This window comes from Bombyx mori, chromosome 4 (assembly GCF_030269925.1).
Source record: "Bombyx mori chromosome 4, ASM3026992v2".
Taxonomy (NCBI): Eukaryota; Metazoa; Arthropoda; class Insecta; order Lepidoptera; family Bombycidae; genus Bombyx; species Bombyx mori.
Genome location: NC_085110.1, coordinates 15,794,853 through 15,821,686, shown reverse-complemented (window position 1 = coordinate 15,821,686; position 26,834 = coordinate 15,794,853). Strand labels below are relative to the sequence as shown.

Here is a 26,834-nt window from a genome sequence, read left to right as displayed (position 1 = left end):
CTCGGTCTGTTAGGACTCCAGCAGTGATAAAAGCTGTGAAGGCGCGAATTCAAAGAAATCCCAAACGTAAGCAGAAACTGTTGGCCCTTCAGATGGGGTTAAGCAGAACCACGGTGAAAAGGGTGTTAAATGAAGACTTAGGGCTTCGGGCATATCGGAGAAAAACAGGACATCGTTTGAATGCTCGTCTAATGGACCTGAGACTTAAGAGATGCCGCGCTTTGTTGAAGCGGTACGCGGGAAAAAAATATCGGGAAATTCTTTTTTCGGATGAAAAAATTTTTACCGTAGAAGAGAGCTACAACAAACAAAATGATAAGGTGTACGCACACAGTAGTGAAGAAGCGAGCAACCGTATTCCGCGTGTCCAACGAGGTCATTTCCCATCCTCGCTCATGGTATGGTTGGGAGTTTCTTATTGGGGCTTAACAGAGGTACATTTTTGTGAGAAAGGTGGAAAAACGAATGCAGTTGTGTATCAAAATACAGTCTTGACGAACCTTGTGGAACCTGTTTCTCATACCATGTTCAATAACAGGCACTGGGTATTCCAACAAGATTCGGCGCCAGCTCATAGAGCGAAGAGCACACAAGACTGGCTGGCGGCGCGTGAAATCGACTTCATCCGGCACGAAGACTGGCCCTCCTCCAGTCCAGATTTGAATCCGTTAGATTACAAGATATGGCAACACTTGGAGGAAAAGGCGTGCTCAAAGCCTCATCCCAATTTGGAGTCACTCAAGACATCCTTGATTAAGGCAGCCGCCGATATTGACATGGACCTCGTTCGTGCTGCGATAGACGACTGGCCGCGCAGATTGAAGGCCTGTATTCAAAATCACGGAGGTCATTTTGAATAAACTTTAGTGTCATAAGAATCTATGTTTTGTTAAGTTCATTTTGGTATATGAATGGTTACATAATGAATAAACTTGTTTCAATTATTTTACATTAAACATGTGACAGAATTTATGACCTGACTAGGTATAAGTTCAGAAACTATCGCCATAGTAGAATTTTAGTTTTCAAAAAATTTAAAATTAGAAACGTATAATAAAATCGTTAAGAAAATTATTTAAAACATGAATTTATAAGTATCCAAGAAAAACATGCAATAACATAAGCTTATTTCGTATTATTCATTTTAAGTAAAGAAAACGTATTGCATGACGTCTACTATTAATTCTGTGAAGGTTGTCTTGCTGTAATGAGGTATAAAAGCTCTCGTTAAGAACACGTTTCATAATCTCATTCGCAGCTTTTAGACTTAATTTAGTTTGAGCAACAATGAATTCTCGGTAAACGCCACGAACTTTTCAAGCTTAAGCAATTATGTTTAATGAGAGACCTTCTGATGTTTTTAAAAATAATAATGATATGGTGTTTCGAATAATCTACATAGTTACCAATTTAACTATATGATTATGTTTTGATGTCTTAGTAGGAAATTTAATGTAAAACAAAATAGTTTGCATATTTTTATGTTTACTTACCTACCTAGTAATTTATACGGGGACTTAAAAAATCATTATAGTTACTGTGGACGGCCTACTGCTGTTATTATAATGATATTATGTGGATGTGTGTTAAATTTTATTTCCGTACATAAGAACATGTTAACTGGCGCCTTTAAAACGTGAATGCCCGACCTTGGTCGTACCGTAAGGACGTCTCAACATTTTTTTCATTGCAATTTAATTTACGACTATCATGATGATCAGCCCACTGAGTTTCTTGCCGGATCTTCTCAGTGGGTCGCGTTTCCGATCCGGTGGTAGATTCTGCGAAGCACTGCTCTTACTAGGGCCAGTGTTAGCAACACACCCGGTTTGAGCCCCGTGAGCTCACCTACACGTCAAGGAGAAGCTGAAATAGCCTCTCTATCAGCATAGGTAGGGAAAAAAGAAAAAAAAAGATGATCACTATGCATTATTTATTTTAGATAGAAACAAGTTAGATCCGCTTAAGCTTATTAAATATCTTAGTAGTTTCATGTCGAGACACATACGGTTAAAATTTAAAAAGCCCAATAAATAATAACCAATATACCTTTAGAATCAAGACTTTGTATAACCATTATTTTAACATTTCTATTTGTAATAGATTCTGATCTATCTACTATGGAAATCTATGCGATCAATGTTATTATAATAATTTGGAATACATAATTAATTCATAGAAAATGACACCCACAAGAAAAGAAAAAAGAACTAATTAAGAATCCACATGAAATGATTTTTGCACCAAAAAGATACGACCTTGTGCTTCGAAAGTGGATATATTGGACATACAAGTTTGAACCTTAAAACGTCATCGAAAGTATCATTAACATATAAGTCATATATGTACGTTTTATCAAGTCTTATGTACATTTTTATCTAGATTGAGAAGAGAAAAAATTTAGATCATAGTATTGATTTTCTCTTATCATTATTTATTATATTTGAATTAAATATTCTCATATTAATTAAGCTTGAATATGAGTGTATGAAGTGCTTTTTAATAAAATATGTATGGATTAGATAAGTGACAGCTTTGATATATTGATGGTGAGCTAATTTAGATTCTCTGTATTTAAAAAGTATAGGTATATATTGATTCAAATATTCTCGATATAAGTGTTTGACATTATATATTTTTTTATATTGAAGATCGTATTGATTGAATTGTTCGATGTATCAAAAATGTGTATATTTCAGGAAAATTACTATTACATATTGCATTAACCTATGTAATATTAATGCGCGAATGTCACTAAAATGGTTAATACGGTGGTTTCTTTGATAATTATAAATCACCTTGCTAGTTGTCTGACATCTGCTTCTCCACTGTAATAGGTTCAAGCCAGAATATTAGCCAAATAATAAAAATATATAAAAATGATTAGCTGTTCGTTAGTCTCGCTAAAACTCGAGAACGGCCGATTTGGCTAATTTTGGTCTTGAATTATTCGTGGAATTCCAGAGAAGGTTTAAAAGGTGAATAAATATGAAAATGCTCGGAATTATATAAAAACAAACTATTTTGTTTTTCCTTTGATGTGTCCCCTGTAGCACGGATTCCTTTTGTTTTTTTTTAAGTTTATTTTATACAAAGTTTAGGCGTTTTATTTATCGATTGAGGCACTACGAAGTCTGCCGGGTCAGCTAGTTTATTAATAAATTTCATAAAACAATATTTTTAAGGCGCGAAAGATTCGTGGAAAGTATACAAAATGGCGAAATGTCGAAATGTGAAATAAACCAAGTAAAATGATAAATTGTTTTGACTAAATATTTTGAAAGGTGACTAATCAAGCCTCACAAAAGGTTCATTCTTTGCGAATTATCGCTTCGTAACGGCTTCTTTCATGTTAGCACGTTTCCGGGACGAATTTTTACCGTTATGTTATCAAGAGAATACTTAAGTTGCGTCACTACTGGCTGGATGGTCAATGAATCACCGGTCACGATATTCAGTTGCTGAATCCGTTCGTCATTGACCGATATTTTTATGCGAAATGTTAAATGTGAGTGTAGACATTGAACTCGATGTAAGCCAAGCAGTTTTCGTAGAGGTTAATGGGTCAGAAATCTAACATATACATACCTCGTTGTTAAGGATTACCGAAGCACATACATACCTAGACGACGTCGCCTATATTGAGATTTAAATGACTGAGATTAAAGTATCTATTGGACAGATAAGTAACGTAAGATTCGAGGGTGAAGAAGTTGGTGGATGGTATTAATCAATAGCTCATAGTATGTCTGACATTCGCGAAGCAACTGCTCTTGAGTTGTTAGGTCTCCTTCAGAGGCGCTCGGCAACTGTTAGCAAATCCCATCCCTCCTGGCTGAGTCTTTGCTCGACCACCTGTCCTGGTGAAACTGGAAAGGACTCAGGGCCACCAGTAATCCTTCAATCCTAAAAAAAAGTATGGCTTATACTTTGGCTTTCTAGTGCCTACCTAATACAGGAATTAGGTAGGGTGCTAGACAAGAAATGAATATGAGAATAATATAATCAACTAACGAATGATATGGATATCGTAGAACTGGCTCAAAGAGGTTGAGGTCTTATGCGTGCTTGTGATAGACTTTTGTTATAAATCCTTTGGTTTTTTGCATTTAAAAACCGCTCATGACAACTAATAAATTCATGTGACGTTTGATTGATTTCTTAATGTTTCGCTAGAGTCAAATTGAATAATTACAAAACATAATCTTCATAATAATTCAGAACTAGCATAAATTACTTTCCGTTATCAAAGGATTTTGAATCTCGGTTTTATCAACAAGGCATAGGACTTATTTTGCAATACATTCATTCATAAATAGACCGCGGACAGGTTTCTAAATGTTCATTCGATTCTAAATACCAAGTGTTTTTGACAAGGCTAGCTGCTGTTGTCGGGGAAATATTCTCCATAATGCACCAATGGACCAATTATGTTAGGGGAACTTGAAAACAACTCGATATATGCCATTTAATTTTCCTTTGTTTTCTCATATTTAATTTTCCTTGACGTTACTATAAATCTATATATTAATACGTGAAGCAAAAACTTTGTACCCCTTTTTACGAAAATTGCGCCGATGGACGAGTATTTCGACGGAACACTACGACGGAAATTTCCCTCACTTATAGAGAATATAGAGAGGGAGTGCAGAATGCTATTTTTTTTTATTATGCATTCTCTTCTTCTCTTCTTAGTCGAATACTTCATTGCTGAAGGTCGTGTCCTTGAAAGCCCTTCGTGGCTCTTTGTACCCTCAGCTTCCATTTGCTTCGGTTTTCGGATTCTCTCAGGGTGTTCGCAACAGAGTCCAGTGAGCGCAATTATCTGATCCGACCAACGGTTTGGTGGTTTTAATTATGCATAAAAGTGCTTTAAATCATTAAAAAAAAACATTACAAAGCTACCATGTATTTGACACACAAACACGTAATATACTGTTTCGTTATTGTTTTAAAGTCTGTGGTCAAACTGAGAATAGATTAATGTTGTTTGTCTATATTGTAGCTTGTATTGTAGCGTAGTTGTTATATTGTAGCGAAATCTGTTATAAAAATATAGTCTTCGACAATACACCACTTCGATAAAGTGGCACGACATTAGAACCCTCTCATCGTGGCCGCCGGTAACTACATTCCCGATCCTGCGGACAGAATGGAAAGCAGTCGACGTCGCCCCAAATACGTCATTTCGGATCCTCCCGATCCACTAACGGTGCTTCTAGGTACCTCAAGCACCGGTCATCGTTCTCGTCGAACCCGTCGCTTGGGACGAAAGGCTCGACGAGTAAGTTAACCCTCAGACACAGCCCACTGAGCTTCTCGCCGGATCTTCTCAGTGGGTTGCGTTTCCGATCCGGTGGTAGATTTTGCGAAGCACGGCTCTTGCTAGGGTTCGTGTTAGCAACGACATCAGGTTTGAGCCCCGTGAGCTTACCTACTAGTTAAGGCGACGCTGATATAGCCTCTCAAGGGTATCAGCTTATGTAGGAAAAAAAATAGAATATTATGTAGGAAAAACAATAGAACCATAATAATGCTCAAACTTATAATTTAAATTGTATGTGTAAAAAAGTTAGTCTCGAATAGTGGTATGCTTATTATATGCCGATTCCGTAACACTCATGATTAATAGGAATTCTTCGAACGCAGGCAAGCAAACGCAATAACGTCATTGTTTCCCTTGCCTTTTGATCGTACACAAAACGGATAGTAAGCTCTGTTATATTCTTACAATGAAACGAGTCACAATGAACGTTACAACAATGCGCTCAGCACAAGTTATAAGTTAAGAGCGATTTTATTTGTTTATGTGTTTTCGAACGTGATATACAATTCAAATAAAAGTTGCCAAATAAAAAAAATATATATATATCAAATAAGTACAATACTTTTTTAAATGACACCAATATACATATCGTCTTCTCGCATTAAAACTGTATAATCTCAAAACTTACTAATTTTACCAGAGGATTTTTTAAAGGCTTAACATGTTTTATTTTTAATATTAATCATCTTTGCAACATTTTTTTTTACCAGTTACATTCCGTTTTTTAAAGTAAGATAAAACTATGTATTCATTTTGTTAATAGTAGTAGTTTGACAGTATTTATGAGAAAAATACTGGTGATACAAAATGATTCCGCATATTAACTCAGTTTCAAATATTTTTGGAAATTGTACACTTTTAATGCGAAAAGACGATATGGCTTTGCGCCAAATCCATTAACTAATTAAATTTTTTAATTATGTCAACTATTTTAGTAAACTTTATATATTTATTTATTTTTATTAACAAAAAGTCAAATCAAAATAATTTAACATAACTCAACCCACACAGTAGAACAGATCTTCCAACGCGCTTGAAGGAGGCACAGTCCCCAAGATACTGGCTACGTTGCCTCGTTGGACAGCCAGACTCACTCTCTGTGCAAAGTACCAGCCAGCCTTAGCATCATGTGTAACCTCCTTCAAGCGTTTGGAGATTTCTGTAAAAAATTTCTTTGCTTCAGGGCCCCAAGGGCCCATCGTCTTAATTCGATCGGTTAAATTTTAATATTGGATTTCGTGCTACTATGCTCATACCGTGACTTGTCATCAATTGATTTTCTTATGAATTTTACCATAGATTGTGAGTAGAACTTAAATATCGATCCATACATACATTATGTTATATTCGATACATTTGTAGAAAATTTAAACTATAACGAAGTTTCTGTGACTTTCTGCACAAGACGCCTGTTGTAATCGTAGGTACACAAGAGTGCCTTTATGTTATGATTAAGTAACTGTGGGATAGATTTAAAAAAATACCTAATGAGCTAGTCTCTCCATCTATAGCAATTACAGAATCATTAAAAACAGTTTTGTCATTTTTTTATTTTAGTTTTTCGTCTCTCTCCACCGCGCGATGTCCATGTTTGTACCAAGGTTTATATTGATATATATTGATGACTTATAACATTTGTTTCTATAATATCTGTATCTTAATTATACACACAATTGACTTAACAATGTTTAATATGGTAATATTGCACTCAAAATCACACAATATTTATTGGTTTGCCGATGACTTGGACCACAACTTTTTACAATGGTATTTCGGAGTACAGTATCAATCATGTTTTGCCGTGCCAGTTCAAAAGGTTGCCTGTAATGTTATTAGCAAATCTTCGCTAGATTTTCCCATGTTGTTATGAGCCAAAATAGGTAGCTTTTAGTTACAGTTCATTTCAAAATTATAAATGATTTGTTACATTTTTTGTATATTTGAATCATAAATTTGTTTTTTATGCAAAATTGCATTTTTATGCACCTTTATTTATTTGCGTTATAATTAATTTCAGTTGTGTATTGAGCACGAATAGGATAGGCTATTGAATTCGTATATCTAAAATTTCATTCGTACTTTATAAATTACAATAAACAATCCGTAAAGTGTCGGCTTCCCAGCCACTTTGCATATATGTTGGCTGTGCCGTGTATTGCCCTTTAGTTTCACGTCAGAGGTCAATCAGAGTAACACTATTTATAAAAAGGAAAATGTATTTTATATAAAGAGAAAAGACAAAAAATAGGAGTCATATTTCATGCAAAACCATTATCAAAAGAATTCATGTTGAAATAGCACTTGTAATCACCAATGGCAGATAAAAAGGAAGAAGTATCTCGTATCGAAATCTTCATGTAAGTTCTCAGCTCAATGCCATACATTCACGAGTGATCAAGGCCTTCCTTCGTCCTAACAACCGCCACTTATCTAAGAATCTGTTGCTGATCTAACACGAGTACCATGTTGTAATAATAATTCGTGTTTTTCGAACTAATCCGCTTTGACCGTTAAAATGTTAGTTATTTAAGAAGTTTATTTTGTAAAATTTCTGTTTCTCTATAATCAAAGACATGCCCGCGAGCGCAGAGCTTACCTGGTGATAAGTATAATTAAAGCCTATAGAAGTTATGACGTGAATGTGGCCTTAAACGAGATATGATGTGGAAGTTTTAAAATGTAATGTACATAGATCGTCCTACCCTTAAAACTGGAACAGTATATGATGAGATTAAGATTGAATACGAAAAAATAAATTTGGTAAAATGCTAACTTTATCCTTAGGGGCTGGGCGAATCTTTCACGACACATGGTCCTTTGAAGTCCTTTACCAGAGATTCCTAAGATATTGTTGGGTAATAACCTTAATATAATATAATTAATATCTTACTGACAATCAATATGATTAATGTTAATGTCGCTATTATTCAGAAGATCTGCGACTTGGATCAGGAGGTATGGAGAACTGGCTACTGTTTTCTCTTCGTCGTTTAGACTAATTAATCTAACTTCCTCAATTTCCGAGTTCCGGTTTATAGCGCTGACGGTTATTGCGAGACCTCAATCTAATGTCTCAAGGTCAGGCTTTCAAATTGTAATGTCTGTAGGATCCAGTTACGGCTTTACATTAGAGTTTGGTGGCTATTTAAATTAATAAAAAAAAATATTATATCAGCACGTGCCCAAATTCGAAATCGTTATTTAGTCTTCAAATATTTTGAAGCTTTAAGCTAGCTGCCGAGCTTAATCAAGTTAATTAATACTCACAAAGAATTACCGCTGCCGGCTTTTACCTAAATGGATTTTACTAGCTCACCGTTCGCATGTGCAGATAATATACAACCGATATGCACGCCAAAATTGAACAACACATTTCTTCAAATAAATTCGTAAATCTATCGTTTTATTAAGGTAAATGTAGAAATAGAAGTGAAGCATTGAAAATCACAGGTTATTTTAATATTATTTTACGTATAGTGAATAACTAGTAAACGTGTAATATTGATGAAAGTTGAAAGGTTGAAGGGTCGTGATGTTCAGAAATAAATCGAGCGTCTACGGAGTGATGCTATAAAATGGCTCACAGACTATCGAAGTTTTCGTTAGATGCCGTCCTACGTTTACTCTAAGTCGTAACGCAATGGTTACTGTGAAAATTATGTGCTGTGGCGGTAAAAACGGGGTGGTCGTTCGGAATGAAGAGCCGATTTAAGGGTGCGGCGCATGCGTCAAGCCAACCCTCGGGACACAATATGGCGGTGACCGCCAAGAACTGAACACGCGTTTACAGTGCAGCAAACAAAATTATATATCAATTTTTTTTTCTTTAAAATTGTGAAGTGAACGTTGTCTTTATACATTTGTGTTGCTTTTTTTGTTAAACATCAACTAATAAAGCTTCAAAGTTTCATTGTGTATCTGATTGAATTATGAATTGTTGTTGAAACATTTCCAATCTCAATCTGTTTAGTGATATTTCACGTCAATAAAGCATTAAATATACTGCACTAATCATAAATACAAAACAGTGTGTCGTCGGTTTAATATTGAAATATTTTGAGAAATTTCGCGCCTTCGTTCGTGGTTCGTAAGACGTCCGTCAAACTGCGTCGCTCACGAGTATCGCCGGCAGCGTTGCTGCTGGGCACCCGACCCATCTCCGGGCTGATAGAACCAGCGAGGAGTCCAGAGGAGCCGGCGTTGGACGTCGCGCAAGATAAGGCTTACTGGGGCAGCGTCGCCATGGCAATGAGCAGTAACTAATATAATTATATGATAATCATATCATTGTAGATGTCTATGGGCTCCAGTAACCACTTAACACTAGGTGGGCTGTGAGCTCGTCCACCCATCTAAGCAATGAAAAAAAAATATCTTTAGGGTGGTTAACGAGTGAATGACTGATTATAAAATTATCGTGAAGTAGAGTAGGCAGCGGCTTGACTCTGCCCCTGGCATTGCTGAAGTCCATGGGCGACGGTAACCACTCACCATCAGGTGGGCCGTATGCTAGTCTGCCTACATGGGCAATAAAAAAAATTAGTTTATTTAAAACATCAATTACGTAGTTTATGTAAATTATATCAGAAATGTATTTCATATCACGTAGCAATGCAATTACCGATGAATGAATGGTACTATGATTGAATTTCTTGAGAAAATATGAACTTTTTTTCTCCTACCTATGCTGAGAGCCTTGAGAGGCTATTTCAGCTTCTCCTTGACGTGTAGGAGAGCTCACGGGGCTCAAACCGGGAGTATTGCTAACACTGGCCTTAGCAAGAACAGTGCTTCGCAGAATCTACCACCGGATCGGAAACGCTACCCACTGAGAAGATCCGGTGAGAAACTCAGTGGGCTATAGCGACGATTGATGAAAACGTAACAGAGAATCTTAAAAAATACAACTCTACTAGAACTTTAATACACTTTTGAGCTCAATAACAAGCAGATCTTGCATTGAATATACCGTCGTTACTCAACATAGAATTAATTAATTATAATCAAACAAGCGACCCGCCCTCGCTTCGCTTCGGAAACTGTAATTTATTATTGATTTCTCCACTATTTAATGGATGTTATTATACATATAAACCTTTCTCTTCAATCACTCTATCTATTAAAAAAACCGCATCAAAATCCGTTGCGTAGTTTTAAAGATTTAAGGATATTATATAGGGACAGATATAGGGACAGAGAAAGCGACTTTGTTTTATACTATGTAGTGTATACATAACTGTTATCGTTTTGAAGTTATTCACAAAATTCCTTCGTGTATGTAGACTCCAAGAGATTATTTAACCCAAAATTCTATTTGAATTACAAAGCGAAACTTATTTACCTGGTCTACTCATAAATCTCTATATTGTATTGAGATACCGGATATTTGAAGATCTAAGATATTATAAATTTGATGTCTGCATTTAAAACTGTTATATGTACAAGGAGTCTTCATGTATTGAAATTGAAATTTTTAATTTAGAACATTTTATAACTTGGGTAGGGACTAACTGTTACAAATAGAGTCAATTAGTATATTGTTACAAGGTTCAATTCAACGTAAATTTAAGAAATAATATACAAGTACAATTTAACATTAAAATTTTATGTCAAATATTTATGCCGTAATTGTGTAAGGCTTAATAGCTCACTTCCGCGATGTGAACATTGATACATAATAATAATATGTTTTCTTAAAAAATATTGACGTGTTTTTGATTTCGTCGTCAAAGAAAGTGCTTCAAAGAAGAGACTGTCGATTTTACTCCCATTTTAAGCTAAGCCATTGACATACAATTACAAATCGGGGTTTTATGGTAGAAAAACAAGAAAACTTAAAATAAATATCTATATCCATAGTAAAATTGTAAAACCAATAAAAATAAATGTAAATATATTTATTTCAGAATGAATCATGCGTTTCCTAGCAACTGCAATAAAACTGTATTTAGTTATTGCTTGTACGTGTTTCAATGCATTTTCGGAATTTAAAATGTTTATAGTTCGCTTTTTGCATTCACTGTTGACATGCCGCGTGAAATTATAGTGCTGACGAAAGCCAATGTGCATTTATATAAATAAAATAAATAAATATTTACTAACAGTCACGCCACGTTAACTGGTCCCGTGATAAGTTCGTAAAGAACTTGTGTTAGAGGTACCAGATAACGGAAATAAATCTAAGATTTTTATTATACACATACATATATTTAATATACATCCATAACCCTGGAAAATACATTTATATTTATCATACAAATATCTCCCCTTGGCGGGATTCGAACCAGCGACCCCCTTGTGTAGTGACCATGTCACTTACCACTACACCAGACGGCCGATAGATATGTTTGATTAATGAAAATTTGTTGCTTGAAACAACTAAAGACAATAACCTAACTATACCAACCTTGGACCCTGTACCCTAGGTAATGTCCGATAGTTCTAGACTGGTATATAAAAATGCGTTTCGGTTTGAAGGGTGGGGCAGCTGTTGTAACTATACTGGGACCTTAAAACTTATACCTCAAGGCGGGTGGCGCATTTGCGTTGTAGATGTCTATGGGCTCCAGTGACCACTTAACACCAGGTGGGCTGTGAGCTTGTCCACCTATCTAAGCAATAAAAATAATGTGTTTTGAATTTTCTCGTAAATTGAATTTATCTTAAAGAAAATCTCACAATTGACCGTGTATTGTCACATGCTTATGCATGTTCAATAACTAAGCTTAGAGTTAGATGGAGTTAGCTTTAAGATTTACCTGTAAAGCTATTTTAATTTCTCGGTATGAATAGACAAGCTCACTATATTAAGTATTTAAATATATTCATTTATTTAGGTACATAATAAAGTGACCTTTGTCATGTTTTTATATGCAAGTGATTACAAATATGCATCGTCAAAAAGGATATCGGGCTTTTAATCGTTAGAAATATGAGCCCTACAAAAACGAAATAAGCTGAAGTGGCAGTGGGCTGGTCACATATGTCGCAGAACCGATAACCGTTGGGGTAGACGTGTTCTGGAGTGGAGACCGCGAACCGGCAAACGTAGTGTAGGACGCCCTCCTGCTAGATGGAGCGACGACCTGCGCAAGGCAGCTGGCAGTAACTGGATGCTTAGAACCGAAGATCGGGTTCAGTGGCGAGCTTTGGGGGAGGCCTATGTCCAGCAGTGGACTGCCGCAGGCTGATGATGATGAAAAACGAAATAACAGTATTAAAAAGGAGCCTTTCGAAAAAAAATCTCTATATTACTTATAAATAAATTATGATACACATTAATTTTTTACATTAGAATTTCTTTATTAATTGAACTGAAAGAACAATTTCTATTAATTAATTTATTGATCAAGAAAAAATACTCGTTTCAATAATAGAGATTGCACAGCTGCACAGAAAAATCATTTTTTTATTGATGAGTAGACATGACCTCATGGCCCGTATAGTTTTAAGTTCGATTATTATTTTTCTTATAGAACAATATTATATCATTTTATTTGTGTCGCGATCTCTGCAGTCGTGTAAATATTGGATATTCATTTCTTCAAGCACCGCCGGCTGCTAATAGCCGTCATCTCACTTAAATATTTATGTTAAAAAAAATTGCTATATGCACTTTATTTTTTTGTTAACGGACCATTAATAATCGCCAGGAATAGTATTTCAAACAAAAGGTAGTTAATCATAGCGAGTCACGCACGTTGCAGTGATTTAATTGTAATTACGAAACTGTTTGCGCACGATATAGTCTATTAAAGAATTGTGTTGAATGAGGGTTCAAACATTTAGCGAATATATTGATACTTTGTGATAGTAGTTCACTATGGCTATTTTTTGTATAAATCCCATTTTTTGACAATTAGATAAAAATGAAGTGTAGTAAAGAACAGTAATGAAGAAGTACTTTTTAAAACACCCCGATGTAATCGCTAAAAACTTATCATAAAAACAGTACCATATAATCTAAACGTCGCAAGAATAAGTATTCCGATGAAGATGAAAATTAAAATAAACCTGAAGTCTGTACGATAAGGTTAAATGATTCTGATGAAATCACGTATAAATTCAATTTTGACCTCTGTAACGAATATCTCGGGGCACTTAAATAATATACCCCGAGATTGCGGGTCTAAGGAATGAGGTTTATCATTTTTCGCAACACTCAACATGGCTGCAAAATCGTTTCAAGGTATAGGTTAAAAGCGAGTTGTTACTCTGTAACAATCGTCACAATGTGTTTGTTATTTTTTTTTACTAAATCGATTAAGGCTTTGTTTGACAGTATTACTGTCGATAAGTAGTTATATAAAGTCATATTCAATCATGTGTAACTCTTCGATTTAATACTTATTGCGTTTTTTGTTGTTGTGGAATTCTGTTGAAAATTGTTTTAGACTTTAGACCGTTTGATTGAAGGACAAAATTGCTTTGAATCGCAACATATTGTTCAAAATGCAAATCACGTTATTCAAATTCAAAGATCAAATTTATATAATGTGTTCTAATTTTTGACCTTGTCTATCAAATTAGCATAGCATTATTGGCATTTTGTATTAAAAAAAACTGCACTAATTTGCATTAATTTCGTGCTATAGTTTCGCCACCTAAAATGTGGCTTTGACGTAGCCAAATGGCAAATAAAAATACTTCTTTTTGAAGTTATACTTCTTTAGGCGCGTTATGAAAAATTGATGAGAGTGAAATTTTACGATGCGCGCGCACCGTGACACAAAATTAACAGAATGAAGTTGCCCACTAAATCGCTCATTACAATACGACCGACGTAACTTGGCGAGTCTGAATATAGTCGCAGGTGAACTTTCGCGCATATACACTCGTAAAAAAAAAGTTATTAGCATTCATTTTTTAGTAATATAAATGACAAAATTATTATTTAATATAATTCATACTAAATATTATTAAATTATTAACGTTAAATATTTATTATTAATTATTTAATATTAAAAAAAAAAAGTTAATAAAAATAAAGCGTAACTTCTAATAAATAATAAAAGCGTAATAAAAAAAGTATAACTTCTTACGCGCGTACATAAGTACACGCACCCTTTTTTAAATCATTATTTTAAAATTCAATAATGTCCATCTGTAGCTCCAGAAGTCATTAAAAAAGATAAAAGAGTGTCCTGAACAATTTAGTCAAAACCTAGAACCTATTATGACAACCAAATAAATTTAGCGCTTTAATAACATTGTCTATTTCTGGAAATCGCTGCTTTAATTAACTTTGGGCCATCTGAAAATGTCAAGGTTCAGTCGAGCTTGCGTCAGTCATCTGCCCTTCTCAATTACAGAACAAAATGGAACCTATTCCGTAGCCATGTAGTTTGGAGATAAAAGGTTTCGTCAAATGTCTGAGTCGATTAGTTTCTAGTAGGTAAATAAGAAAAATATAGGCATATTTAATTGGAATCATGACTAGATTTCTATTAATGTTTTATTGTTTTTATTTACATAAAATATTCAATATGGAAGGTTTTCGTTTTCGTGAAATAGCCATCGGTCTCTGGGACCTCCCTCTTGGCTATGGTAAAAAATGTTATAAATATACAATGTATAACTTTGTTAAAAAATAAATGACCTAACTTGGTTCGTCTTGAATACATTGAATGTGTCACATATAAATTATTTTATTATTTTAAATGCAGCTAGTTATGAAATTTATTCATTTAAACAATGATGGGAAAGTATAAGTAGCCAATTTAAAGACCCTTATTTGTGAAAATAGCATTTAATTCAGTAATTATAAAAATGAACATTCGGTATGTAGGGGAACATTTACTAGCGCTTTTGAATGACAAACAGCAGAAGACTTCAAGGTCTACCCGTTGTGACTGGAACCACTATACGTCATAAAAAAATATACAAAATAAAACGTTTTATTCAACAAATTGAAAAACAGCTTGAATATTAATTATTTCGTAAACAAACTGTTACAGCGTAGACACTCAATTAAAATTCGTTAGTCAATAGACCTTGAAAGGAAATCGCGACTGTAACATCAAAAAGGAGTATCAGTTACGTGAGCTAAAATGTTTTCGTTATTTTTATTAGTATTATTTCTACATTTTTAGCGGGTCGCAATTCAGTGACCCATGCATTGACTTTGATATGCAACCATTGAAAATATTTCCTATATTTCAAAATGCGTTTTTACAAATATTACATAGGTGTATGGCGAAATTTATTTTAAATGTTAAAAATGTATTTAAATTACTCGTGTTAAACTATTTCCTAGGAATTGCAGAAAGCCTTCTTTATCATTACATCATGACTTGGTTTCCTTATCAAGCTACAGTTATCGCACGAGTTTGTATTAATGTTTAGTATATTTCTTGGGTAAATCACGATCATTTATAACGCCTTCATTTTAAGGATTAATGTCCTCGAGAATAAAATAACTAGTCATAGCTTACGCTGTACTTTAATCCTTTTTATTTGTCTTTGAAGCTGTATGGTCATAAAAAAGATAAAACACGAACGAAGGTTTCTTAACATAAGGTTTTTAGTTTTATTTCATTTGATATCAAACGATTTCAGATCAGTACTATTAATAGTGACTTTACTTATTTGAAACTAATCAGCTGTGTCGTGCGACGAATCTTTTTGTTTCCGACTTGTAGGCTGCCGTGGCCCAAGTAGGTATCTGAAATATTTATATTCGGAAGATAGAAAAATAATTCTGATAATACAACTACGGCCGAATGATAAGGAAGTAATGGCCGTAGCTCGCTTCAGTGGTTTATGAGTACACATGAATTTGTATCTTGTGTGTTTTTTCCACGAAGGAGTCGTGTGTTCGGGTTTCCCCGTCCGGATGTAGCTGAAATAGCGCCTTAGGCTGCTAACGAATGGATAGGGGTAAAAAAGAAAAAAAAAACTAATTCGGTTTGAAAGGTAGCCGTATATACAATTGACTGTTCTATTTTATGTCTGATGGTAGGCGGATACATTCGAGCTACAACGTATATGGGTTTTGGAAACCACTAATACCCGCTTGGTGATGAGCTCATCTATTCTATTATTTAAAAACAGGTCGTGTGAGGTTCACATAGCAACAGCAGGGTATATAGTAAGGAAGAATGAAAACGCGTCTGCCCACTTAAGCTTAGTAAAATAATAATAAGATAATCATGTCTAATTCTTAAGTGTCGTGCGACTGAATAAAAGTCCTGCTATTGTGAATGGATTACTACTGCATTAAGCATGGTCTGCGGTCTCAGCGGCGCCAAATTTGTAATTCTGTAATATTTGAAATACCAATTTATAAGTTACAAGTAGATTTCTAGATTCGTAACAAAAATCAGAAAACTAATTATCGTATTTAATATAAAAGATACAAATATAGACAAATATTGCCCATGTTAATGGAATTATGGAAAATGCCACGATAAATAGTATAATAGTATGAAATTACTTTAATTCAATTTATAAATATATTTTTAATACGAAATTTTGTTTAAATCGTTCAATCGTTTTGTCGTGATTGAGTAACATACATACAAACTTTACATTAAAATATTAGTATAGATAATCTCAAGGCCGGTGAAAGTAAAACACTTTTGCAACATAGACAGACAGACACGTGCTTGTAATACGCGGAAATATTTCTATTAAGGTTGGTTTTCGGGTCATGGAATTATCAGCGTCTATAACTACAACTATGTCTATTAGTATAATTCTACTCCTAACTTTTATTTTTTATTTTTTCTTTATTGGTTAGATGGGTGGACGAACTCACAGCCCACCTGTCTTTATAGTAAATTGAACGACTGACTCGATGGTGCAATAGTTTGCACCCCTGAGTGTTGCACGTTAAGGGTAGTCGGTTGGATTCCTACATCGGATAAACATTGTTTGATAAGCAGGTTTGTTTGCTCTTTGTCTGGGTGTTTAATGTATCTATATATGTATATAAGTACGTTGGTCAGTTTCTGGTACCTAAAACACAAGGAATCTTCAATTGGGGCCCGATGACTGTGCGTGATTTGTTCCCATTATTTTTTATATTTTTTTTAACTTTAATGAAATAAAATTCAGTAAAAAAACATATTGGTCAATTTTTTTTATTGCCCTTGTAGGCAGACGAGCATACGGCCCACCTGATGGTGAGTGGTTACCATCGCCCATAGACTTCAGCAATGCCAGGGGCAGAGCCATTCTAAGCAAGAATAAAATAACGCTTAGACTACACATTAAAAACTAATATCACATGTTACATTTGACTTAATTTCATTGTAAATTGTTCAGAAATATAGAAAATGAAGAAAAGTTGGGGCATTAATAAATTAATAATAAACGTATGCCTAGTCTTCTTGACCTTGTATTTCTGTTTCTATCGTAAAAAATTGTATCTGCAAAAGTGTTGCAGGCGAATCAAACAGAGTCATTACATATGGCATATCACGCAGGCTTCAACAGAGTTCTGTATTGGCGCATATGCAATTATTATGTACACAATATTGTACACTAAAAACATCAAACAATTTGTATTTGTTTAGATGTGTCTATCATCAAAAATACCATTGTTTGGTAAGATGAAACAATTCCCATTCATTTAATTTTGTATCATAAACAAAAATAGCAATAAAGTTAATTTAGGTGTCAGTCTGAAATGAGTTTTAGGTGCAATAGCCTAAAGATAAAAATACCTGAACGTAGTGTATTTATTTCTTAATAATAAGTGGCAAATAGACAACTTTGTAGGATATTTGTTGTTATAAAAAAAATAACAAATTGGATGAAGCAATTAATATACTTGTTATAGGTTACGAGTTTCTTTTCCGTGAACAACAAAATAGTTGTTGAAATCTGAGGACTTGTTTAATGTTACAAAATTACAAACGAAGATAACATTACAGAAATATGTCATTTCCTACATTACATAAATGTTTTTTTGGGTCACTCATCGCAGTACACAGCTTTCTGTCGAAGTTATCAAGTTCACCTAATCACGTTTTGAACTCAGCCGTTACGCAATTCAAAAGCTCATGTTTATTATAAATGATATACTTCTTGGCGTTCATAATATTTTCGAATCAATCATTAAATATTGACGTATAAGTCTGAATTAATCATTTTAATTTCAAAATCGCAGTATATATTTCATAGCATTCTAGAAATATTATACTATTTTATTTTTCATAATTATTCAGACGATGCCAAGCTAATTTGAATATCGCTCACCTTAAGAAATAAGGTTGAGCTAATCACACCGTATCAACAGCTCTTCTATTCTTAAGTAACCACGCAGGCTCATAAAATGTACTACCATCTCGAATAATGTTTTCAAACATAAATGATTATTTTTGTGGTCAATAAAACTTTAGATTGAAGGTAATCTTTACGAGTCGCCCTTTGTCTCTCCATAAATTTGACAGATAATACCTTATCATATTATATTTCTCATATTGAATCATCAAAACTAATTACAGAAACGAGAAAGGTCAACCTAAAATCTGAATCCAAAAATATTTCGAACATTTCCAACGTAATAAGCCACTCTTGCGTACCTTTCTTGTATTATAATCAAACACTCCCGTAGAATCCAATTTACATAAACCTTTGTCCAAAGGTCAGAGCTTCACCATTTGCTATACATAGACCCTCGTATACATCTTTAAACACAGCTGGGAGTGTAGGCAATTTAACGGTATCAAATCTAAAATTATTTTTGTATTAGATGCAAAAAAAGCTTACCTTTTGACCTTTTCTAGTTGACCTTTGGCTTTTGATATTACCGTAGAGCTTACTGATTGATTACTTGACTTGTTATTTGGATCACTGAACATTTAAAGCTCTTAGAAAATACTTCTAAAAGTATGTAGTTACTTGATAGAGTTTTACACCAATGTGTTGGATAAATCTAAATATCTAAAAGCGTATGTAGTAGATTCAATTTTAAAACATGTAATTAATTTCTGTTATCTAATTTGGGTTGCATACATCTCCAATTAAGTTACGTCAGTCACGTCATCTATGGTATTGGGATTCGTAAGTGTAAATAATATAAAATTATACGTATCTAATTACCGTCTCATTATCAGATCTTAAGTTGTATAAACTAGAACAAATTGCTACCGCTTTATAATTCTATGAATCTAACCACAAATGTATATATAACTTAAAAAATATGTACTAAGCAATTATGTTTTTGTTTCTTCAACGTTTTTATGATAGAAAATAAAAAAATTCCTACCTATATTTTTTTTTATAATATAGAGTTTCATCAATCATCCGAAGCAAAACAATCCTCCATTTATTCGTTTGATCAAATATTAATTCCATTATACCCAAAGAGATGGAAAAAGAAAATTAAAAACCTTCATATTTCACATTTGAAAGGTTCTTGTAATCTGTATTCCAATTTTGGGTGTAGGTATACTGAAATCGAATAGAAAATACATGGAATTTTTCTGAAACAACGACTGATATTCTCTGAATACTCTCTCTCTCTCTTTCTCTCTCTGTGTCTCTCTCTCTGTCTCTCTTTGTATTTTTAATTATTAATCGATAAGTTGAATAATTATCGATTAAAAAAAACGTTTCTTTGTGTTTGCCATAATAATGAATTATGTACATAATAATAAATATGTACATTTTGAACATTTCGAAAGTGATGATGATACGGGTATGACAGTTCAGAATCTAATTTCTTGCACACGTTCGAAACAACCTTGCTGAAAAGGTCAGCTATTTTTAATGTATAATCTAATTTTTTTCTTTTGTCTCGTAGGCGATTCTTATTTTCTTATAATATACACAAGAATCGGCGGCCTTTAAATGGGTTCTTTATAGATCTTTTTTTAGAAAGTCGTTTAACGTTTTCTGTTTTATTTAATTCATTATATACGTATTTGCCTATTTACTTACGTTCCAATAAGTATCTTTTTGTGTTGTTTTGTTTTCTTTCTGTTTTGTTTAGTAGCTCAACAGCACGTTATTATTTAAGTGAAAGTTTCGTTCGTCTTAATATTCTGTGAAGTTGCCAAAGTATACAAGCTAGAAGATGAACAAGCGTCTTATTGGATTTACAGTAAATACCTCATCCGTATCGTTAATGCATTTTGTTAACTTCTTTTTTTTTATGGAACTACCTAAGCTGCTGGTCTTAAGAGACCATTTCAGCGTAATCTTTACTAGTAAGTGAGCTCACGGGGCTCAAACCTGACGTCGTTCCTAACACTAATCCTAGCAAGAGCAGTGCTTCGCAGAATCTACCAGCGGATCGGAAACTCGACCCACTGAGAAGAATGAGAGATCCGGCGAGAAACTCAGTGGGCTGTGTTTGTAAATTTTTAAGGGTTAATTATTTACTCGCCGAGCCCTTTATCGCAAGCGACGGCGACGCTGCGATGGGTTCGACAAGAACGATGACCGGTGCTTAGGGTACCTAAAAGCACCGTTAGTGGATCGCAACTTGTTAAATATGTTCAGATTCATACCAGTAACATCATATAATGAATCACTTACATTTTACATTCATTATATCAATATATACATAGATAGGTATGTTCAAATGGCACTAATGATCGATATTTTTGTTGCAGCGACAAGTGGATCTGGCAGCGGCCCAGGCGGGGGTGAAATGCGGCGCGGGGGTGACGTCACACCGCACACACAACCCCAGCGGAGGCTCATCAAAGTCGACTTTGACAATCTAGAGGTTAGAACGCGACTGATCTATGTATTTTAGGAGAGGCGTTACGTCGCTTTCATAAAGTCAGATATTGGATGCGTTAGGCAACCGATAAATGCGGGGCTTAGTGACATGTATTACATTTGGGGAATTCTAAAGACAGACATTACTAATAGTTGAAGTCGTCGTGGCCTAAAGGTCACCGGTGCACTCGTGTTGAGCGATGCATCGGTGTTCGAATCTGAGGCGGGTACCAATTTTTCTAATGAAATACGTACTCAACAAATGTTCACGATTAACTTCCACGGTGAAGGAATAACATCGTGTAATAAAAATGAAATCCGCAAAATTATAATTTGCGTAATTACTGGTGCCTGCCTATTTCTGCCGTGAAGCAGTAATGTGTTTCGGTTTGAAGGGTGGGGCAGCCGCTGTAACTATACTGAGACCTTAGAACTTATATCTCTAGGTGGGTGGCGCATTTACGTTGTAGATGTCTATGGGCTCCAGTAACCACTTAACACCAGGTGGGCTGTGAGCTCGTCCACCCATCTAAGCAATAAAATAAAAAATAGTTTTGCAAACGAAATCGAGCTTCCAAGAAAACGAAATGGTGTTATTTTTTTATTGATTGCTGATTGATAGGTGAACGGTCTTATGGCTCAACTGATATTAAGTAATTTAGTGGCCCATATATTATTATATAACCAAATTAATACCCTTTACGTATAATGAGTTTTGTGATCGGGTAGTACTGCATAATCTGTTTTCCACCCTGCAAACCGGAGCGCAAAGCTGCTTCGTGGCATAATTATCTAGGATGGTAATACCGGTCATACAATATGCCCTAACACCAGTAATTGAGCAAACTACGGGCTTCCTTAGAAAATATGGTATATGTCGCCGGGATTTGAACACCGAAATAGTCGCGTCGCTTGATACGAATATACAACAGGCGTCAATATCATTTAGGCCATGGTATCTTCTAGCTGCTTAGAAGTTCTGATTTGTTTCTTTTGATGATTTTCGAATTTTAGGGAACAAATATATGTCTTCCTTATTCTCAAAAAGAAATAGATATTCGAAATCAACATTAAATTGCCGTGTAGATTTTTAAATAACTTTGTTCGACCACTTATCTTTTTTGTTTTTTTTATTGCAACCGCACGTCACAAACTCACGTATTTGCAAGTTATTCATGCGTGTAATGACTTGTGCAGTTCGGCAGATATTACCTACCACTGAAAAGTATGTTAGTAAAGTTTCCTTGCATTCAAACTTATATTTTAATAAGTTTGAATGCAAGGAAACGTCTTTTAATTAGGGGGCTAATAATTGGGGGCCTCGATATTAATTTTCTATATACGACGATGATATTGCTCCCACAAATTTAGACTTAAATACCCGGCTTTGTATCAAGATGGTTCTTAGATTAACGCTTCCTTCACTTTAACAACGCAATAAAGTTCTACTAGATCTAACAGACTTTTATAAAAATACTAGCCGTACTCGCCCACTTCGCTGGGCATTTAAAATTAACATTATTATTTATTGTCATTATTATTAGGGAGACCAACACTCATATAAATATTGGCGTATCCATTAAGTGCATATATCTTCTGATACCAAGTTTCAAGCTAATCGGATGCATGGTTCAGTAGTTATAACGGAACATCCGTAAAAACCACTGTAGATTTGTATGTTATTATAGACGAATCTGCCGAAAGCAAAAGATAATTTACTATACGATCTTCAATACTTTCTTGTCTTTAAATACATACGCTATCAGTTAAATAAGCTCTCGAGTCTCCAAAAGGAGTTTTAACAGAATGCTTAAACATACATAATGTACACAAGTCAAATTTTTCTCATGTACTCAGTGAACATTTTACATTATAATTTTTTGTGGCATGATCTCAATTCCAGATTTTTTTCTATTTTAAAAAGACACACCTAACTTGAAAAACTTTGGAGGAAAAAGGCTGATGTTCCATGCCTGTCACTCTTAGCGTGACTTGCATAACTAACTAAATGAATCAAAGCTTTTTTGGTGTCTTACCTAAAAATTGTCACCGCATCAAACTGGTTCGAAGTAAAAATAGCTTTGCATAGTGCACAAAATTATATCCAAGCACTTGTCCTAACATATTTCCCAAGGCTTCGCTGCCCCAGATACTTGAGGGTACGTGACTCTCACCGTTACTACATCAGGAATAAGATCGCAAATTGTTTGTATATTTCATGGACGGAACTATAGCATACATTGGAATGGTGGTAAATAACCAGACCGTATAAAGGTCAATACTCTCAAATATGATTATGAAGGTGTGGTTTTATTCTTATTAAACGAATACGTAGTATATTTCAAATTATGTTGTTGATACTTAGCTTTATATTAGCAATCTTGATAGTAGCTTAAAGGCAAGTATCACTCATTATAAATCTGGACATTAGAAGTATATGCATGATTAGACTTTTTGAAATTGATAAATTTAAATGGAAATCGTTTAGAACCATAGAGGCTATTCTTTGTCTAGATCAGGGGTTCCCAAACTTATTTTGTCTACTGCCCACTTTGAAAATAAATTATTTTTTAGTGCCTCCACTATAACGACTATAGCGAGAGCTCTGTCGTTGTCTAAGAATCCTTTTAGATGAAATTACAAATCGCCTCCGAAGCCTCCACACAACGCCCCCATTTTTTGGTTCTCTTACCGCCCCCCATTAGACCTGCAGCGCCCACAAGGGGGCATTATCGCCCACTTTGGGAAAGGCTGGTCTAGATACTAATGGTCGGGTCAGAACGCTCGAACTAATATGCATAAAATGGGTTTTACACAAATTACCAATTACGTTATTTTTCAATATGGAGATTTTTTTTATTGCTTTGATGGGGAGACGAGTTCACGGCCCACCTGATGTTAAGTGGTTACCGGAGTCCATAGACATTTACAATGTAAATGCCGCTACCCACCTTGAGATAAGAGTTGTAAAGTCTCAGTGTAGTTACAACGGCTGCCCCACCCTTCAAGACGAAACGCATTACTGTTTCACGGCAGAAATAGGCAGGGTGGTGGTATTTACCCGTGCAGACTCACAAGAAGTCCTACCACCAGTCAAATGTTAATGAAGGTTGTCGGCGATGAGGTGAGAACGAGTTTTAAGTATGGAGTTCCAGTTGCATTGATTCCAAGCTAAGGCCAGTGTACGGCTATGATATAAAGATTCAATTATCGCATTAAGCATGTGAAACCTTCGTTACCTAATAGGTAAATCGCCCGCATCAGGCGTAGTTAACACGTGCTCTCAGTCAACTTTATTGCGATGGAAGGTAGGCCAAGAGCTCATTTTCCCGTCCGAGCGTAACTAGAATAGCCCCCTAGGCTACCAGCGAATAGTTAGGGAAAAAGAAACATAGAAAGAAAGAAAGAAAGAAAGAAAGAAAAAGAAAACTCATGTGGTCATACCGAGAAATAAAAAACTCCGAGTATTAAAAGTATCTGTAGAAAAGCCAATGTATTTTTTTACTAAACCTCTCAATAAATCAGAATTTGTGCGCAAAAGAAACTCATTAATGTTACCGAATTGTGGAATTCGTCACTGCTCTCATTATTTTGTATCATAATCGATTTTGAACTCGCGTTGACATTGATTTGATTACGTTCGTTACGTGAGTGAAATTCATTCGAGACATTTCTGGAAGTTTGTGGAATTTCATATAATAAAAAGAAAAAATGTCATTTATCACAAGTTAAAGCGCTGTCTGTTCACAGTTATCATTTGGTACCTGCCATGGGTCACAATGACCCATCGTCGCTTTTGCTTAATGTTGATCCAATTAATACAGAAACTAGCTAAATATTAGTTTTATACAGTAAAACAGGTATTATATAATGTTACTTAACTGTATTGATATTATAACGTGGTGTTGCATGAAACATCGCATGTAACGTGTTATACAGTAAAAATGAATTATTAAAAAGTATTTCAGTTTTAAATTCATGTGGCTCTCTAAAAAAATTTAGAGGTTTGATTACGCAAGTGACTTTTACTCTAGTCGAACGTGAATTGGACCGTGAAACGACGGAACCATCTATTTCGTGAGAGTTTTCGGTAAATCTAATATTATTAATACTAAAATAGTAATACTAATTAGACGTAGTTTGACAACAGAACATTAAATTTTAAAAAATATGAAATTAAAAAAAGACAGCACATACACTTACGTTATTTTGAATATTGTTTTGTTAGTTAAATAGTAATTAGAGTTTAAATTGTAATTAATATTGTTCAAACTCGTCATTCCTCTTAGGTTCAGCATTAATTTTTTTTGTTAGAAAACATCTATGACGCAATCAAATTGTTACGAAGGTGATGCTAATTCGATGAAAAAGGGCTCACTTCAAGAAAATAAATAAAAACAAAAAAGCCACTCTAGAGTCTTATTTAAATAGACTTTCGCTTAGAAATCGGGTTCTGAACTTGTTATGCCCAATCCGAGTCCAACTGTATGTTTTTATTTTTATTTTTTTTATTGCTTAGATAAGTGGACGAGCTCATAGCCCACCTGGTGTTAAGTGGTTACTGGAGCCCATAGACATCTACAAAGTAAATGCGCCACCCACCTTGAGATATAAGTTCTAAGGTCTCAGTATAGTTACAACGGCTACCCCACCCTTCAAACCGAAACGCATTACTGCTTCACGGCAGAAAATAGGCGGGGTGGTGGTACCCGTGCGGACTCACAAGAGGTCCTACCACCAGTGATTACGCAAATTATATTATAATTTTGCGGGTATGTCTTCGAAACGTAATGGCGTATAAGTATAATATCATTATAATTCATAATTTGCAAAATTACCTTAAGTTACAATAAACCAAATTGAGAGCTGTTGAAATTGAAATCGGTAATTATTATCGACATCACCTTAATTAATTAGGTCACATCACTACCGCATTCCTCAGGATGGACATGAACTCGCACGCCTACTACAGTTGAAATCCATTTTTTTTCCATAACGCATTAGCAAGGGTGCGGCGTTTTGTGACGTTGATTAATTGTGTAGCTCAAGTGACGAAGAAACTTTGTAAAAGTAAGATCTATAGTTATGTATAGTGTATCTTACCCGTGTACAATTTTGTAAATATTATGTAAATATAGTTCAATGGTATCGTACGTACGGTTAGCAACGGTTTTCACTTTGATAATTATATCTATCTTACCTATATATATAAAAATGAATTGCTATTCGTTAGTCTCGCTAAAACTCGAGAACGGCTGGACCGATTTGGCTAATTTTGATCTTGAATTATTTGTGGAAGCCCAGAGAAGGTTTAAAAGGTAGATAATATATGAAATATGTAGATATGAAAATGCTCGGAATTAAATAAAAATAACAATTTTGTTTTCCCTTTGATGTATACCCGGTCGGACGGATTCATTTTGTATGTTTTAAGTTTATTTTATACAAAAGTTAGGTTTTTATTTTTCGATTGAGGCACTACAAAGTCTGCCGGGTCAGCTAGTATGATATATAAATAACTACCTCAATAGGAACAGAAAGTAGAATTCGTTTAAATTGGTTTAGTTTTTGAAATTGCATTCGATAGGTTCATTATAATCCCCGTCCTACGTTTCAGATTGGAGGTTTTACGAATGTTTCGCAAGAGAAATAGGCAGGGTAGTAGTAGTATACACTACCCTGCCATGAAAACAGTTGGTTGTATTCTAGTATTCTATTTATCAGAACTAAGTAACCTGAAGAGAAGAATAAAAAGGAAACAATTTTATTTAGCTAAGCCTAAACACATCATTTTAACAAGTTCGTATTTCGTGGATCAACAATCCAAAGC

At 34.6% G+C, this 26,834-nt stretch overlaps 1 protein-coding gene across 6 annotated transcripts in view; it reads left to right on the top strand.

Annotated features, from left to right (window-relative positions):
- LOC101738498 (protein spire) overlaps window positions 1-26,834 on the top strand; it is a 212,417-nt gene that overhangs the window by 173,657 nt on the left and 11,926 nt on the right. For all 6 annotated transcript variants that reach the window (XM_062668357.1, XM_062668356.1, XM_021351122.3 and 3 more), the window contains one exon: window positions 20,893-21,008. In XM_062668357.1, the coding sequence (XP_062524341.1) occupies window positions 20,893-21,008 (116 nt within the window). The remainder of the gene's footprint in view (window positions 1-20,892; window positions 21,009-26,834) is intronic.